Source organism: Oryx dammah, unplaced genomic scaffold (genome assembly GCF_014754425.2).
Source record: "Oryx dammah isolate SB20612 unplaced genomic scaffold, SCBI_Odam_1.1 HiC_scaffold_11050, whole genome shotgun sequence".
Taxonomy (NCBI): Eukaryota; Metazoa; Chordata; class Mammalia; order Artiodactyla; family Bovidae; genus Oryx; species Oryx dammah.
Genome location: NW_024080444.1, coordinates 10,360,360 through 10,374,889, shown reverse-complemented (window position 1 = coordinate 10,374,889; position 14,530 = coordinate 10,360,360). Strand labels below are relative to the sequence as shown.

Below are 14,530 nucleotides of genomic sequence, written 5' to 3'. Positions count from 1 at the left end.
AATTCTGAAGTTTTCTACACAATGTCCCTAAAAAATATTACATTTAAAAAGACATTTTTCTGAAAAAGATTTTTTGAGTGATAAGCTGTAAATTTAAATATGAAGTGAATTCCTTCCCATCTATAATATCTATAATATCTAACACCTAGCCCATTGCATAAACTGAAACATTTGGAAGCTAAAATATGCATCATTACCCAATGAAACCAACATTTTTGTAGATATAGGATTATTCTAAAATTTATATGTAAAGACAAAACAACTGAAATAGCATTCTGAAAAAGAAAAAAGAGGAATCAGTCCTGCCTCTAATGTCAAAGCTCTCCTTGACCTGATGTCCCTTTTCAAGTAGTTAGACAACAAGCTCCTCTGGATCTTAGTCTCCAAAGAGCCTCTTGATGAAAGTGAAAGAGGAGAGTGAAAAAGTTGGCTTAAAGCTCAACATTCAGAAAACGAAGATCATGGCATCTGGTCCCATCACTTCATGGGAAATAGATGGGGAAACAGTGGTAACAGTGTCAGACTTTATTTTTTTGGGCTCCAAAATCACTGCAGATGGTGACTGCAGCCATGAAATTAAAAGACGCTTACTCCTTGGAAGAAAAGTTATGACCAACCTAGATAGTATATTCAAAAGCACAGACATTACTTTGCCAACTAAGGTCCATCTAGTCAAGGCTATGGTTTTTCCTGTGGCCATGTATGGATGTGAGAGTTGGACTGTGAAGAAGGCCGAGCGCCGAAGAATTGATGCTTTTGAACTGTGGTGTTGGAGAAGACTCTTGAGAGTCCCTTGGACTGCAAGGAGATCCAACCAGTCCATTCTGAAGGAGATCAGCCCTGGGATTTCTTTGGAGGGAATGATTCTAAAGCTGAAACTCCAGTACTTTGGCCACCTCGTGAGAAGAGTTGACTCACTGGAAAAAACTCTGATGCTGGGAGGGATTGGGGGCAGGAGGAGAAGAGGACGACCGAGGATGAGATGGCTGGCTGGCATCACAGACTCGATGGACGTGAGTCTGGGTGGACTCCAGGAGATGGTGATGGACAGGGAGGCCTGGCGTGCTGCGATTCATGGGGTCGCAAAGAGTTGGACACAACTGAGCAACTGAACTGAACTGACAGTATTTTTAATTTCAGCAACTGTCTTGTTTGTCTCTGTATGCTTATTCTTCAATTCCTCTAGGTCTTTGTTAATTGATTCTTGCATTTTCTCCATTTTGTTTTCCAGGTTTTTGATCATTTTTACTATCATTATTCTGAATTCTTTCTCGGGTAGTTTGCCTATTTCCTCTTCATTTATTTGGACTTCTGTGTTTCTAGTTTGCTCCTTCATTTGTGTAGCATTTCTCTGCCTTTTCATTATTTTTTTTAACTTATTGTGTTTGGGATCTCCTTTTCCCAGGCTTCAAGGAAAGTTGAACTCTTTCCTTGAAGAAGGTTGAATTCTTTCTTCCTTTTGGTTTCTGTCTTCCTAAGGTTGGTCCAGTCGTTTGTGTAAGCTTGGTATAAGGTGAGATTTGTGCTGAGTTTTTGTTTGTGTTTGTTTGTTTTTCCTCTGATGGACAAGACTGAGTGAGGTGGTAATCCTGTCTGCTGATGATTGGGTTTGTATTTTTGTTTTGTTTGTTGTTTAGATGAGGCCATGCACAGGGTGCATGGTGCATGCTACTGGTGTAGCACCCTGGGTGATGCTGGGTCTTATTTTCAAGTGGTTTCTTTTGTGTGACTTCTCACCATTTGGTACTTCCTAGGGTTAGTTCTCTGGTAGTCTAGGGCATTGGAGTCAGTGCTCCCACTCCAAAGGCTCAGGACTTGATCTCTACTGCCTGCAGTTAGTTGCTGTGGTCTTGATAAGTTGATGAATGAAAAGAACCTGAGGTTTTGCAAGGTCCTCTTCAGGAGAACATTGAGAAGGACCAGAACCCTGTCCTGCCTGCATCTGAGGTCCACAGGAGTGGCCTTCTCGGAGGAACCAGACATTTCACAGGACCATGACTCTGTAAGAGGCTTGCAGAACCACACTGCGCTTGGGAGCCAGAGTCTGAAGACCACGTGAAGTGTCAAATAATGTTTTGTGACAAATAATGTTTTGATGTGCAACATTTTGATGCCAAACTGTCCTCGTCAAACCCTCCTTTACTTTAAAAATACCATCCTCAAGTAGTTAGGAATTAAAAAATGACCCAAGTGAAATGTTAGCTAAGAAAATGACATTATGATAAAAACTAATCACAGTAAAAGGGTTAACAAAACAGCTACTGTGTCAAAATGATCTGAATCAGTACATGGCAACCTCAGAGGGCCACTCTCAAGAAAACATGGTAAAGCGAGAAAACATGGTAAACAGCAGGATAAAGAGGATATGCTTCCACACCTCAGAAGGAATTCAATTTTAATCAAACTCTCTGTCGCATAACTCAAATATTCCCAACAGTATCTAAGTCTCTGCTTCAAATAGCTTTAAATAAAACCCGCTCAACATGTTCTTACCAATCTCTATCTAATCTGACATAACCTAAATTCTATGCTTAACTCTTGAATTCTGGGCAAAAAATGTCTGGGTGGATCTAGCCAACCTAACCTTTCTGATATCTCAAGAGCACCTTAAAGCAGTGGTTTTCAAACTCAACATCCCCAAATATCCCTGGGGGACTAGGGAGAAATATGAAGTCTTGGCTCACACCCCAAGTGTACTGAAACAGAACTCTAGGGTTTCAGCCAAATGTGAGAACCATCCCTCGAATGAACTGGTTCAAAATTGGGAAGGGAGTACGTCAAGGCTGTATACTTTCACCTTGCTTATTTAACTTCTATGCAGAGTACATCATGTGAAATGCTGGGCTGGATGAAGCACAAACTGGAATCAAGATTGCCAGGAGAAATATCAATAACCTCAGATAACGCAGATGACACCATTCTTATGGCAGAAACTGAAAAGCAACTAAAGAGCCTCTTGATGAAAGTGAAAGAGGAGAGTGAAAAAGTTGACTTAAAACTCAACACTCAAAAAACTAAGATCATGGCATCTGGTCCCATCACTTCAGGGCAAATAAATAGAGAAAAAAATGGAAACAGAGACAGACTATTTTCTTGGGCCCCAAAATCACTGGATGGTGACTGCAGCCACAAAATTAAAAGATACTTGCTCCTTGGAAGAAAAGCTATGATAAACCTAGACAGCATATTAAGAAGTAGAGATATCACTTTGCCAACAAAATGTCTGTATAGCCAAAGCTATGGTTTTTCCAATAGTCATGTACAGATGTGAGACTTGGACCCTAAAGAAGGTTGAGCATCAAAGAACTGATGCTTTCAAACTGTGGTGCTAGAGAAGACTCTTGAGAGTCCCTTGGACTGCAACGAGATCAAATCAGTCAATCATAAAGGAAAAACCCTGAATATTCTTTGGAAGTACTGATGCTGAAGCTGAAGTGCCAATACTTTGGTCACCTGATGTGACGAGCCGATTCACTGGAAAAGACGCTGATGCTGGGAAATACTGAGGGCAGGAAAAGAAGGGGACATAAGAGGATGAGATGATTGGATGGCATCACTGACTCAACAGACATGAGTTTGAGCAAACTCCAGGAGATAATGGACAGGGAAGCTTGGGGTGCTGCAGCCCATGGGGTCACAAAGAGTAAGACACAACCGAACAACTGAAGAACTACAGCAACCCCTCCAAAACCTTACAAACTGCAGAAAATCCAAATATTCTCTTGAGAGTCAAGAAGTTGGGGAGAGGAGATCCTTCTCATTGCTTTATAGTTCCCCAAAGATGGCTCCTTTCATCCTTCATCCTTCTTTCTCTTTCTAGCAGTCTGAGTATCTCCCTGGAAATACTCAGGGTCTCTGATACCTGGCCTCCTAGAGCTCTCTGTAGGGGAGGGTTCTGAAGCTGCACTAGGCCCACTAGGAAAGTGAAAGTAAAAGTCGCTCAGTCATGTCCGACTCTTCCCAACCCCATGGACTATACAGTCTATGGAATTCTCCAGGCCAGAATACTGGAGTGGGTAACCTTTCCCTTCTCCAGGGGATCTTCCCAACCCAGGGATCAAACCCAGGTCTTCCGCATTGCAGGTGAATTCCTTATTAGCTAACCCTAAGGGAAGCCCTAGGCCCTCTAGGAAAGCAAGTCAGAAATGATGAATGACATGTCTGCTCAGTGACACTACCATGAACTTAGGAAAGAAGGGGAGGGAGATGGCCAATATCAAGTGTTTGACGCTCTTTGCTGTCCATGGTGGCTCAGATGGTAAAGAATCCTCCTGCAATGTGGGAGACCTGGGCTCGATCCCTGGTTGGGAAGATCCCCTGGAGGAGGAAATGGCAACCTACTCCAGTGTTCTTGTCTGTAGAATCCCCATGGACAGAGAAGCCTGACAGGCTACAGTTCGGGGCAGGGGGTGGGGGGTGGAGGGTGTCACAAAGAGTCGGACACAACTGCGTGACTAAGCACAGCACAGAGTGATCTGCACACCACGGTCATGACTTAGCCTTCAAAGGCCAGTTTTAAAGTTCACTCCACTGGAAGATGTGAGTCATCTAACTAAACCTCCCTCTTTGGGGTTCCTCCAGGGCAACACACTTTCCAACCCAGTAATGTACATTAGAATCACCTAAGGGCTTTTTAAACACTCGGTGAGCCTGGGTACTGCCCCTGGAGGAGATTCCAGTGTAGCTAGTTTACAGGTGGGGAGGACATGGCTCCCCGTGTAATTCTAATATGAAGCCAGGACTGAAAGCCCCATGGCCCTGTGGTTTTCACGGTGTGGTAGCCAAACCAGCATATCAGCATCACCCAGGATTATATTAGAAATATGAATTCTCAGGCCTCAATCCAGACTTATTAAATCAGAAACTGTGGTGGCGGGGCCAAGGAATTTCACAAGCCCTACACGTGATTCTCATGTATAATCAAGTTGGGGAGTCATTGACTGTGTCCTGTTCACACCTCATTTAAGAACCTTACCAGGAGATTCCAGGAAAGTGACTGCTAGTTCCATCTACACTCAAGATCACAGTTTGCAGTTTTTAGAGACAAAAACAACTTCTGCACTATAATAAGCCAAGTAAGCTAATAATAATTCCAGCTCCATGGAAGGTGTTAATTACTGTTTCTGTCTGCCTTAAATGGTACATCATAATTCTAACCTAGCAGTTCCCAGAGAATGTGTGTGCTGCTGAATGATTTTCAGAGTGTCACCGTGGTATGGGGAGCAAGCTGAAGCAAGCTGTCCTGGGCACAGTAGGAAATGGAAAGGTAATTAAATATTATTTGGTTATGTTCTCCACCAAGTGGAAATGCTCTCTAGGTTTACAGACTGAGCAAATAAATAAGAGAAATGGGGACAAGTTTCTTGACACTTGTGTTTTAAGTTCTTTAAACAACTTTGGGATATAACTGTCTCAGGAAATAGACCACGTGAAGGCTTGGCTACTGGAATCAAAGATTTCATGCCACAGTTTATGGTTATTAAATCCTTCATCATCCACATTTATCAGCCATCCCTTAATGAAATCTCAATCAAATCAAGAAGGCAGTGTTCCTTGCTTGCTGTACAGGAGAGAAAACTACACCTAGCACTAGGGAGGAAGCCACATAACAGAGCTCTGGAGACCTGACATATTCCGGGTGCTAACCTTTCCTTTGAACTGCTGGTTTCCCCTCAGAAAAAAAAAAAATACACTGAAGAGAAAGGCCATATGGCAGCCTCCATCCAGGCAGGAACTACTAGAGAAAGAGAGAATAAATGCCTTCTGTGAGCCTAACACAGGACTGCGCCAGATTGGAAGACATTATGAGGGCCCAGGAGCGGAGTCCAGGCAGAGTTATCAGGAAAACACACAGAAACACTCAGGTTTATGCCTGAAAATTGCAGGTCTCCTGCTTAGGCATTTTAGAACCGTAGAGTTGCACTTCGAGTCCACTTGATGTTAAATATTCCTCTGTTCTACAGAGCTTGGCTCTTTTGCCTGTTGTTGCAAGCTTGCCTCATTTTGTTTGAGTACTGCATTGCTGCAAAGGAAGACAGGTGGTCTGCTCAACCCCAGGGCAGGTTCAAAGCCAACTTCATTATGCCATCAACTGATGGCAAAACCCCCCTGAGATCAGGAGTGCCAGACTGAAAATGAATCTGTAAGCATCTTATCAAGAATTTAAGTGTTTTGCCATATGCATGTCCCCCACAATAAAAATAACATTTTTGAATTGTATTATGATAATATATATCATGCTTTTAAAAAAATTCAGTAATCTAAAATACCATAAGGACAAAAAATAAATATCACTTGAAATTCTATCACCTTGAGATAATTATTTGGGTGTCTTTGATCCTCTTTCCATCTATGCCTCTGCATAGATCTGTAAAACAGTATGGCAGTCCCTCAAAAAATTAAACATAGAATTACCATATATCCAATAATTTCACGTCTGGGTATACACCCAAAAGAACTGCTAGGGCTCAAATAGGTATTTGTACACCAGTGTTCACAGCAGCATTATTCCCTATAATCAAGAGGTCAAAGCAACCCAAATGTTCACTGATGGGTGAATGGATAAACAAAATGTGGAATATGCATACAACGGCATATTATTCAGCCTTTAAAAATGATAGACATTCTGACATGCCACAACACTGTTGAAATTTGAAGATGTTATGCTAAGTAAAATAAGCCAGATAAAAGGACAAATATTGTATGATTCCATTTATATGATGCACCTAGAGTAGTCAAGTTAATAGTGACAGAAGGTAGAATCATGGTTGCTAGGGGCTGGGGCATGGGGTAAGTGAGGAAATATTGTTAAATGGGTACAGAATTTTGATTTGGGAAGACAAAGAAGTTCTGGAACTGGATGGAGTTGATGGTTTTACAATGATGTGAAGGTAATCAATGCCATTGAATTTAACAGTTAAAAACAGGTAAAATAGTAAATCATGCTCTGGATATTTAACCACAGTGAAAAACTAAGGTAGAAAATATTTTAGGAAGTAGCAGCTGATGCTACTTCCTAAAAATTATGCCATACTTATCTTTTAAATATCATGCAGTAACAAAAAAGGAAGGGAAACATATTTAGATTCCAAACTTTCAGTGACTGGACTCTAGAACTCTATAGACACATTGACCAATTCCAACTAGTCAGGCATAATAAAAACACATCAGGAAATGTTCCCTTGATAATAAGGGATTACTAAACCGTCTGTTTTACAAGTGTAACTTCAGTGGCTAACATGGTATACTAAATTCTTTTTCTGTGCAGAGTGGGCAAGAAACTTGTGTTTCTTCTTACAGTAAGTATGAAGCTTACACTGGTCCCTGAGATTTCACTAGCCAGCAGTAAATCATGACGAACTAAACTGTAAGTAGTTAGCCCTGTGGTAGAATGATTCTGAGACCTGGAACACAGAATTATAAGACTTGGAATTTATAATCTTCTTGTGGAAAAAATAACTACCACAAATAAACCAAGATGGAGGCTGTAGTAAGTAAGCTAAAAATAAAATCATTCACATACAATATGTGGTAGATGCCTTTCTCTTTTCCCAAATGAGAATCAAATTTCCCAACTCACTGGAAACATAGCCCCTGTATTTTCCCAACAAAGAAGGAGGCATTTCCCCATCTGTCAGAGCAGCCTCTGCTTAGGACCAGAAATATCTACTAAGCTTCAACGAAGCCTCTGTAACTCTGAAGTCAGCTCTTGGAAATGGGTGGTGTGTTTGGGAATTTCTGAGCTGAAGAAGGCATCACTGCCGAGAACTACAAAATAATAATGATTTCTTTTCCTTCTCCATGGAAAATGGGGTCTCACCGGCAATCATACAAATGAGAAGAGTAAGAGAGAGAAACACCATCAGGTCAACTGAGGAGAAGAGAGAAACTTATAAGATGATGGTTTTCAACCTTGGCTGCAATCTGGAATCACCTGGGGGGCTTTAAAGAAAAACCCATGCATGCATCCCTTCCCTCACCATACTCTTTTCCCATCAAGATGTTCATTCTATCTGGGACTGGGAGCTGAACACCAGGATTTTTTATAGACTCATCACACGAGTCTAGTTTCCAGCTCAGGCCTGGGAACCACTGCTTTACAAAAGGAGAACCTCCTCATCCTTCAGTCAGTCTTCTGCAGACTCTGCCCAGGACCTCAATTTTTTGCAAGAGCTAATGATTTAAAAAATGTTAAAGTGGTCTTGCAAAATAGCTCTCCAATAAGACACAGAAGATGTGATCATATTCCATCACTAGAGGGCAGTTTCTTCATTGTCAATACTTAATTAAGGTATTATTGCCTCACATGAATTCACTCAGGTTCCTCTTGTTAAAAAAAAAAAAAAAAAGCTGCATGATGATGTTTTAATGAAGGTATACTACAACCTGACTTTCATACATGTCAGTTCCGTCCTATTTATGAAATGAGTGGTTCCCAGGCCTGAGCTGGAAACTAGACTCATATGATAAATCTATAAAAACGCCTGGTGTTCAGCTCCCAGTCCCAGATAGAATCAACATCTTGATGGGGAAAGAGTACCATGAGGGAAGAGATGCACGCATGGGTCTGAGCGTCTAATATTAAAAAGGCTTTGTGTCCTTTTATTTGTCACATGCCCTCTTCCTAATGGGTTTGTATTGTATGGGATATGTTGTTTTCATAAAGGGTATGGCTCTGCTGTGACCTATGTTACCAAAACAGGAGGGAAGGTGTGATAGTATCTGACTAAGATCTGATTACATTCTGTCTCAGAAAATGAGCCAATAAATGTCAGTTTTTAAATCATTTGATTTTTTAAATCTTGAAATAGAAATTTGGCATTTCTAACAAGCTTCTGGGTGATGCCAATGCTGTGACTGCTGGTGGAGAAACCACACTGAGCAGTGGGAGGTAGAGAAGCTGGGGGCAGACACAAGATTCCTCTTCTGAAGGTATCCTCAGATGTTAACTTACATGTTGATGACATGTCTGCCTGCCTATCTATTCCCATGAAGATAGAAAGACCACAGATCCAGTGTATCCAAGCAGGATATGCATCAGAATCATCTGGTTGCTTCTTAAAAGTTTTAGTCTCGACCCCTGAAAACCAGTAGGTCTGGAAAAGGGCCCAGGAATTTATATTTTTTAACAAGTACCCAGGAGATGTTATGATATCCTTCTGGTATTTTTTTGTTGTTGTTGCTATTGTTTTCATGTTTAAAGGCAAATGCATTCCATTCCTTTCCATGCAAAACATAATAAGGTATCTTATACGTTTGTTGTTTCTTTTCCAAATCAAGTTTGGAAACTTGATCTGGATTCTCCAAATAAGTTTGGATCCTCCAACTTTGGAGGATCCACTCATCCTCTACAGTGAGCCATCTTATACCATGTTCTGCTAAGCATCTTACATAGGAGAGACTTGCTGACTAGTTACGAGGTTTGTGCTGGGAGAAGAGCTAATGTCTACTGTCTCTTCTGTTGCCATCAAGCTCACAGAAGGGCCATTGTCAACTTGTATCAACAGATGCCTACAGAAGCCATTCAGAGAGTCCTTGGCAGGGAGGAAGGTACAGGACAAGAGATTTGCTATTCTGTGATTGGGTCAAGAGTCTCAAAGTTTCCATTAAGTCCTAGTCTCCAAAGCCATGCATAGTTAGTTACTTCCACTGCATTCTGTTGGAGCAGTCACAAACTTCCACTCAGATACAAGAGGGAATATAGACCCCAGTACTCATTGGGAGCAGTGTCAAAGTCACACTTGACTGGACACTACATTTCCATGAGTTTGCATGTTTTCGAAAATCACTTTTGCTCAAAATTTTTTATTTTACAGAGGCTGAGGCCAGAAAAGGGGAAAGGATATTTCAAGGTTGTTGACAAAACAAACTAGGATCCAGACTCTCCTGGTCCTACTAGACTGAGGCATTGCTGCTTATAAGGAGCTCAATTCTGATTCTTAAACTGTAAGGTGGATGTAGTAACTACCTTTCAAAGATGGCCCACAGTGAACCAGGATTTTCCACATTCACAACCACATGTTGGACCCCTCCCACATTTAATTTGGGCTGCCCTAAAATGCTACGACAGATAGAATGCTCTGGAAGGGATGCTGTGTAACTCCAGAGGCTGAGCCTGAAAAGGCTTGCAGCTTCCACATACTTCCACCTTGGAACACCTCACTTTGAATCCAGACCCAATTCTGTGAGGGAGCTTCAGCAACCACTGGAGAGGTCCACATAGTCAACTGGACTCCAAGCCAACAGCCATCACTTCCTGCCCAGCTCTGAGAATGAGGCCACTTTGGATCTTCTAGTCATCCATCCCAGGGGGTATTATACTACAAAAGATAACTGAAAAGACAGAAGAAGAAATCTCTTTACCTGTTAGGCTGGAAAGAGATTTGATCGTAGCCAGTGAGTTCACACAAATCCTTCTCGAGTTCTCGGAAAAGCTGCTGGTATCCTTGAGCTTGTTCCAGAGGCACAAAGGGGTGGATATTTGCAAATTCTTTCCATGTGATAGGCTGAAGAGCAAGAGGAGAAAGCATATGCATATGTATACATTGTAATAGTAATAACAATACTAACATTAATAATGATGATGATGATAGCAATAGCTAACACAGAAATTGCCTACTATGTGTCAGGCACTAATCTAAGCATTTTAAATAAATTCATTGATTTAACTCTTACCGCAGTCTTATAAAGTAAGTACTGTTACTGTCTTCATTGTACAAGTGAGTCATAGTGGCCCCAAAAAGGGCACTTACACAAAAAAATAACCTTTTCCTATTTTTTCAGGAACAAAAAGGCCCCCAAATTGATTTATATCCATGAAACTCAATGAGTTGTTTCAGGCATGTTTTATTCAAACTCTTGCATAGCACATATATTACTCTTTTTTTTCATTAAGCAGAACAAAACACCAACATAAAAGTAAATGGGGAAAATCCTACAATATAAAATGATTTTCTTTTCCTGATGTGATTTGTCATATCAGAATAATCCTATATAAAAAAAGAAACATGCTGGCCTAGTACAGATACTTACCAAACACCACAGCAGGATACAAAAACCTTGTTGATACAAGGAATAAATTAAAACCTCAATCTCAACCCTTTTGGCACTGAGAAATGATTTATAGAAAGCTTAATTCCACCTGAGCTTAACAACTACAAGTTGATAAAAGCTTTTAACATGGCAGATTTAAAAGGGAGTCTTGGGGGGAGAGGTAGGAAGAGATAAATGCTCTATCTTTACTTATTTTAATATTTAAAAATAATCTCAGTCATAAACGTAAATGATCAGGTTGTGATAAAGTTAGGGTTTCTGCCGAGATTGTTTAAGAGTGAGGTACAGGATTTCTAAAGTAGTTATTAATCACAGTCCCAGCGGCAGGTTCTCTCATTATCTACTTATGCACAAGCCAAGATACTGCCTCTGGTAAGCCCCCTCTTAATAGACGTGACCTACTTACCGTGAGTTCAGATGAACTGTTGAGCTTCATGGTACAGGACCCCTTTAAGAAGCACAGCCAAAGTGTATTACGTTAGTGACTTCCTATGTTCCATCGGATTGGTCCTCCCATCTCCCTGAAAGGCCAACCATTCATCTCTCTTGCAGCATATTAGGTGTGACCCAAAGAGGTGGACTCAGGGTGGAGTGGGGAATGGAAAGAAAGGCAATAATTACCAGTGGAATCATGCTATGCACAAGGGAAATGTCCTTGTTCTCTAGTCGCTTCATGTATCGGACAATATTTGTTTCTGAGTGATAGCTGTGAACACAGAACACAGGGTTTAGACCAATATAATTAAATAAGAGCCCACACACATCTTTCTAAAAGGTTAAGATACACTGATATCTACCTTCAACATACAGATCAAATTAGGCCATGAGCAACATGCCCGCAAAGTATCAGAGAGAAGGGCATGGACCATCCCCCACAAACCACAGAGGATTCCCTACGACAAGAAGCTGCCCATGGGCATGAGAGAAAGGGCTGGAAAGAAGACGACGCTGAGTCCCTGGGTATGATCTTCAGCCTGGCAGCCATGCACTCAAACTCTCATCTTCTCAGGAGTAGAATTATGGGTTATGGTGCCCAGGGAGCAGAGCCATCAGGAAATATGATGTGCTTTCTGCCCAGGTTAGAATTGGGATTTAGCAGTTACTCAGGCTGAACCACAATAACTGTATCGTAGTTGAAGCCACTCTCCACTGTGCTCCCAACGCAGAAGTCACACGAGCCACACAAACCTGTTGAACACTTGATGTGTGAGGAATGGGCTAGTCCTCTTGAAGGCAGTCCCTAGAATACCTCTCCGCTCCTCACCCATGCTTTCAGCAACCAGCTCCTGCATGGAGAGATCACAGACACTGAAGGATGGAAATCATGCCTGGAACCACATGTGAAGCAGGCTTCCACTAAGCATGTGTTGTGATAGAGCACTGGAAATTCCTTACCACCCAACCTTCCACCCCTCATCCGGGACATGTGGCATGGTGCAAAGACAGAGGTCAGGGTCATGCAGTGTGGCGATTCTTCAAAATACCATCCTTAAGTTCCACTGAACTTAGCGACAGTAAATAAAAGCTGTGCGATTTTTACTGCCAAAACAAAAGTTGACATCTCCTGCATGTTCCATGAACAATGGAGCAAGTTACAGTAAATTATTTTAAAGGGCTATCTAAAACTTTACCATGATAAAGCTCAAGTAAGGATTCTTATCTGACACTGCTCTTTTGTCTTCAAGAACAGTCTAATAAAATACTAATGTCAAGACCATTCAGTAGGGAAAGGAACAGTCTCTTCAACAAAGGATGCTGAGAAAACTGGATATACACATGCAAAAGAATGAAACTGAACCCTTATCTTGCACCATACACAAAAACTAATTCAAAATGGATTAAGGCCCTAAATCTACAAGCTAAAACTATGATATCTGGGACTTTCCTGGTGGCCCAGTGGCTAAGACTCCATGTTCCCAATGTAGGGGGCCCAGGTTTGATTTCTGGTCTGGGAACTGAATCCCACATACTGCAGCTAAAGATTCCACATGCTGCAACTAAGAACCAGTGTGCCAAAATAAATAAATTAAATATTAAGAAATAAAGAAAATAAAATTATAAAACTCTTAGAAGAAAGTATACAGGCAAATCTGCATGACCTTGGATTTGACAATGATGTCTTTATGACACCAAAAGCATGAGCAACACAGAAAAAATAGATAAAAGTGAACTTTTGTGCATTAAATGACACCATCAAGACAACAAACAGAACAGGGGAAATATTTGCAAACCATATGTCTGATAAAATATCTAAAACATATAATTAAATACATGGCTTGCTCCTCATTCTTCTCCAGGCTGATAGAATGGCTCTCTGGAGCCCTCAGTGGGTGTTCCTGAAATTCCTCAAATGCATAGAACAAATACTGTGATTAAATTTAAATTAAGTGCAGAATTCTAGAGGGAGGATACTTATTCAGTTTTGTTTATTAATTAGTTTAAAAGAGAACAGTGTAATACTTCTTTGATAACTTTCATTTGTTTTCTGATTTAAAGTCAGGTCTCAAAGAAAACTTAGACAACCAGGACAGCACTGATAAACACCCTGAAACCTATTTCTGCTTCCTTTCATTGGTTCATTTAGCAAATGTTTATTGAGTGGCTCTTATGCTATAAGCCTTGCAGAGTGTTGTGATTAACACCTTGCTACAGGTGTAGGTAGCTACTGATGCCTCTCCTCCATCTCACAGAATCTCATCCTCACACGTCCTGCTATTTCATCATTTTAGAAACCAACTCAGTCACACCACACTGCTTCTAGTTCTCATGTTATCTCTCTCCTCCTCGCCTTTGTGGCTGCTTTTCCCAGCATCCGGAACACCTGTAGCTCCATCCTCCTTCTCCACAATTGTGTCTGGATAGCTCCTACTCATCTTTCAGGTCTCCACTTAAGAGAAATTCTTCCGAGTCTTGGTGAGAAGCCCCTCCTCTGTGCTCATCACAGACAGTGCCCATCATAATACCTCACCTAGACTGCATTCTTGTGCTTGTTCACATCCTTACTAGACTAGAAGCTCCATAAGGGCAGGAAATATGTCTGATTTAGCACTATCCAGAGGACATAACGACTTCCCAGGGGCTCAGACAGGAAAGCGTTTGCCTACAATGTGGGAGACCTGGGTTCGATCCCTGGGTCGGGAAGATCCCCTGGAGAAGGAAATGGCAACCCACTCCAGTACTCTTGCCTGGAAAATCCCATGGACAGAGGAGCCTGGTAGGCTACAGTCCATGGGGTCGCAAAGAGTCAGACACGACTTCACTTTCACTATGGGGATGTAACACATATTAACGACCTGGCACATATTAGGTCAGTTTTCCCAGAATCAACATAACCAAGATGTAAGTGTTATGAAACTTTCTATTAGGAATAGATTCAATTAAGTACAATTAACAGTCCTTCCAACTAACCTGGCTAATTAGTCCTGGCTGGGGCCCAGAGCAGTGACCTCTAACTATCAGCAGTCACAGGAACAAGAGA

The 14,530-nt window shown here is 41.3% G+C and overlaps 1 protein-coding gene across 1 annotated transcript in view; it reads right to left on the bottom strand.

The window, feature by feature from the left end:
- The window catches only part of LOC120860210 (glycine dehydrogenase (decarboxylating), mitochondrial), an 80,839-nt gene that overhangs the window by 28,606 nt on the left and 37,703 nt on the right, over positions 1–14,530 (bottom strand). Inside the window, exons 12-15 of the mRNA XM_040235990.1 lie at positions 12,241–12,338; positions 11,674–11,758; positions 11,459–11,500; positions 10,363–10,505 (exon numbers count right to left, since the gene is read on the bottom strand). Of these exons, the coding sequence (XP_040091924.1) occupies positions 10,363–10,505; positions 11,459–11,500; positions 11,674–11,758; positions 12,241–12,338 (368 nt within the window). The remainder of the gene's footprint in view (positions 1–10,362; positions 10,506–11,458; positions 11,501–11,673; positions 11,759–12,240; positions 12,339–14,530) is intronic.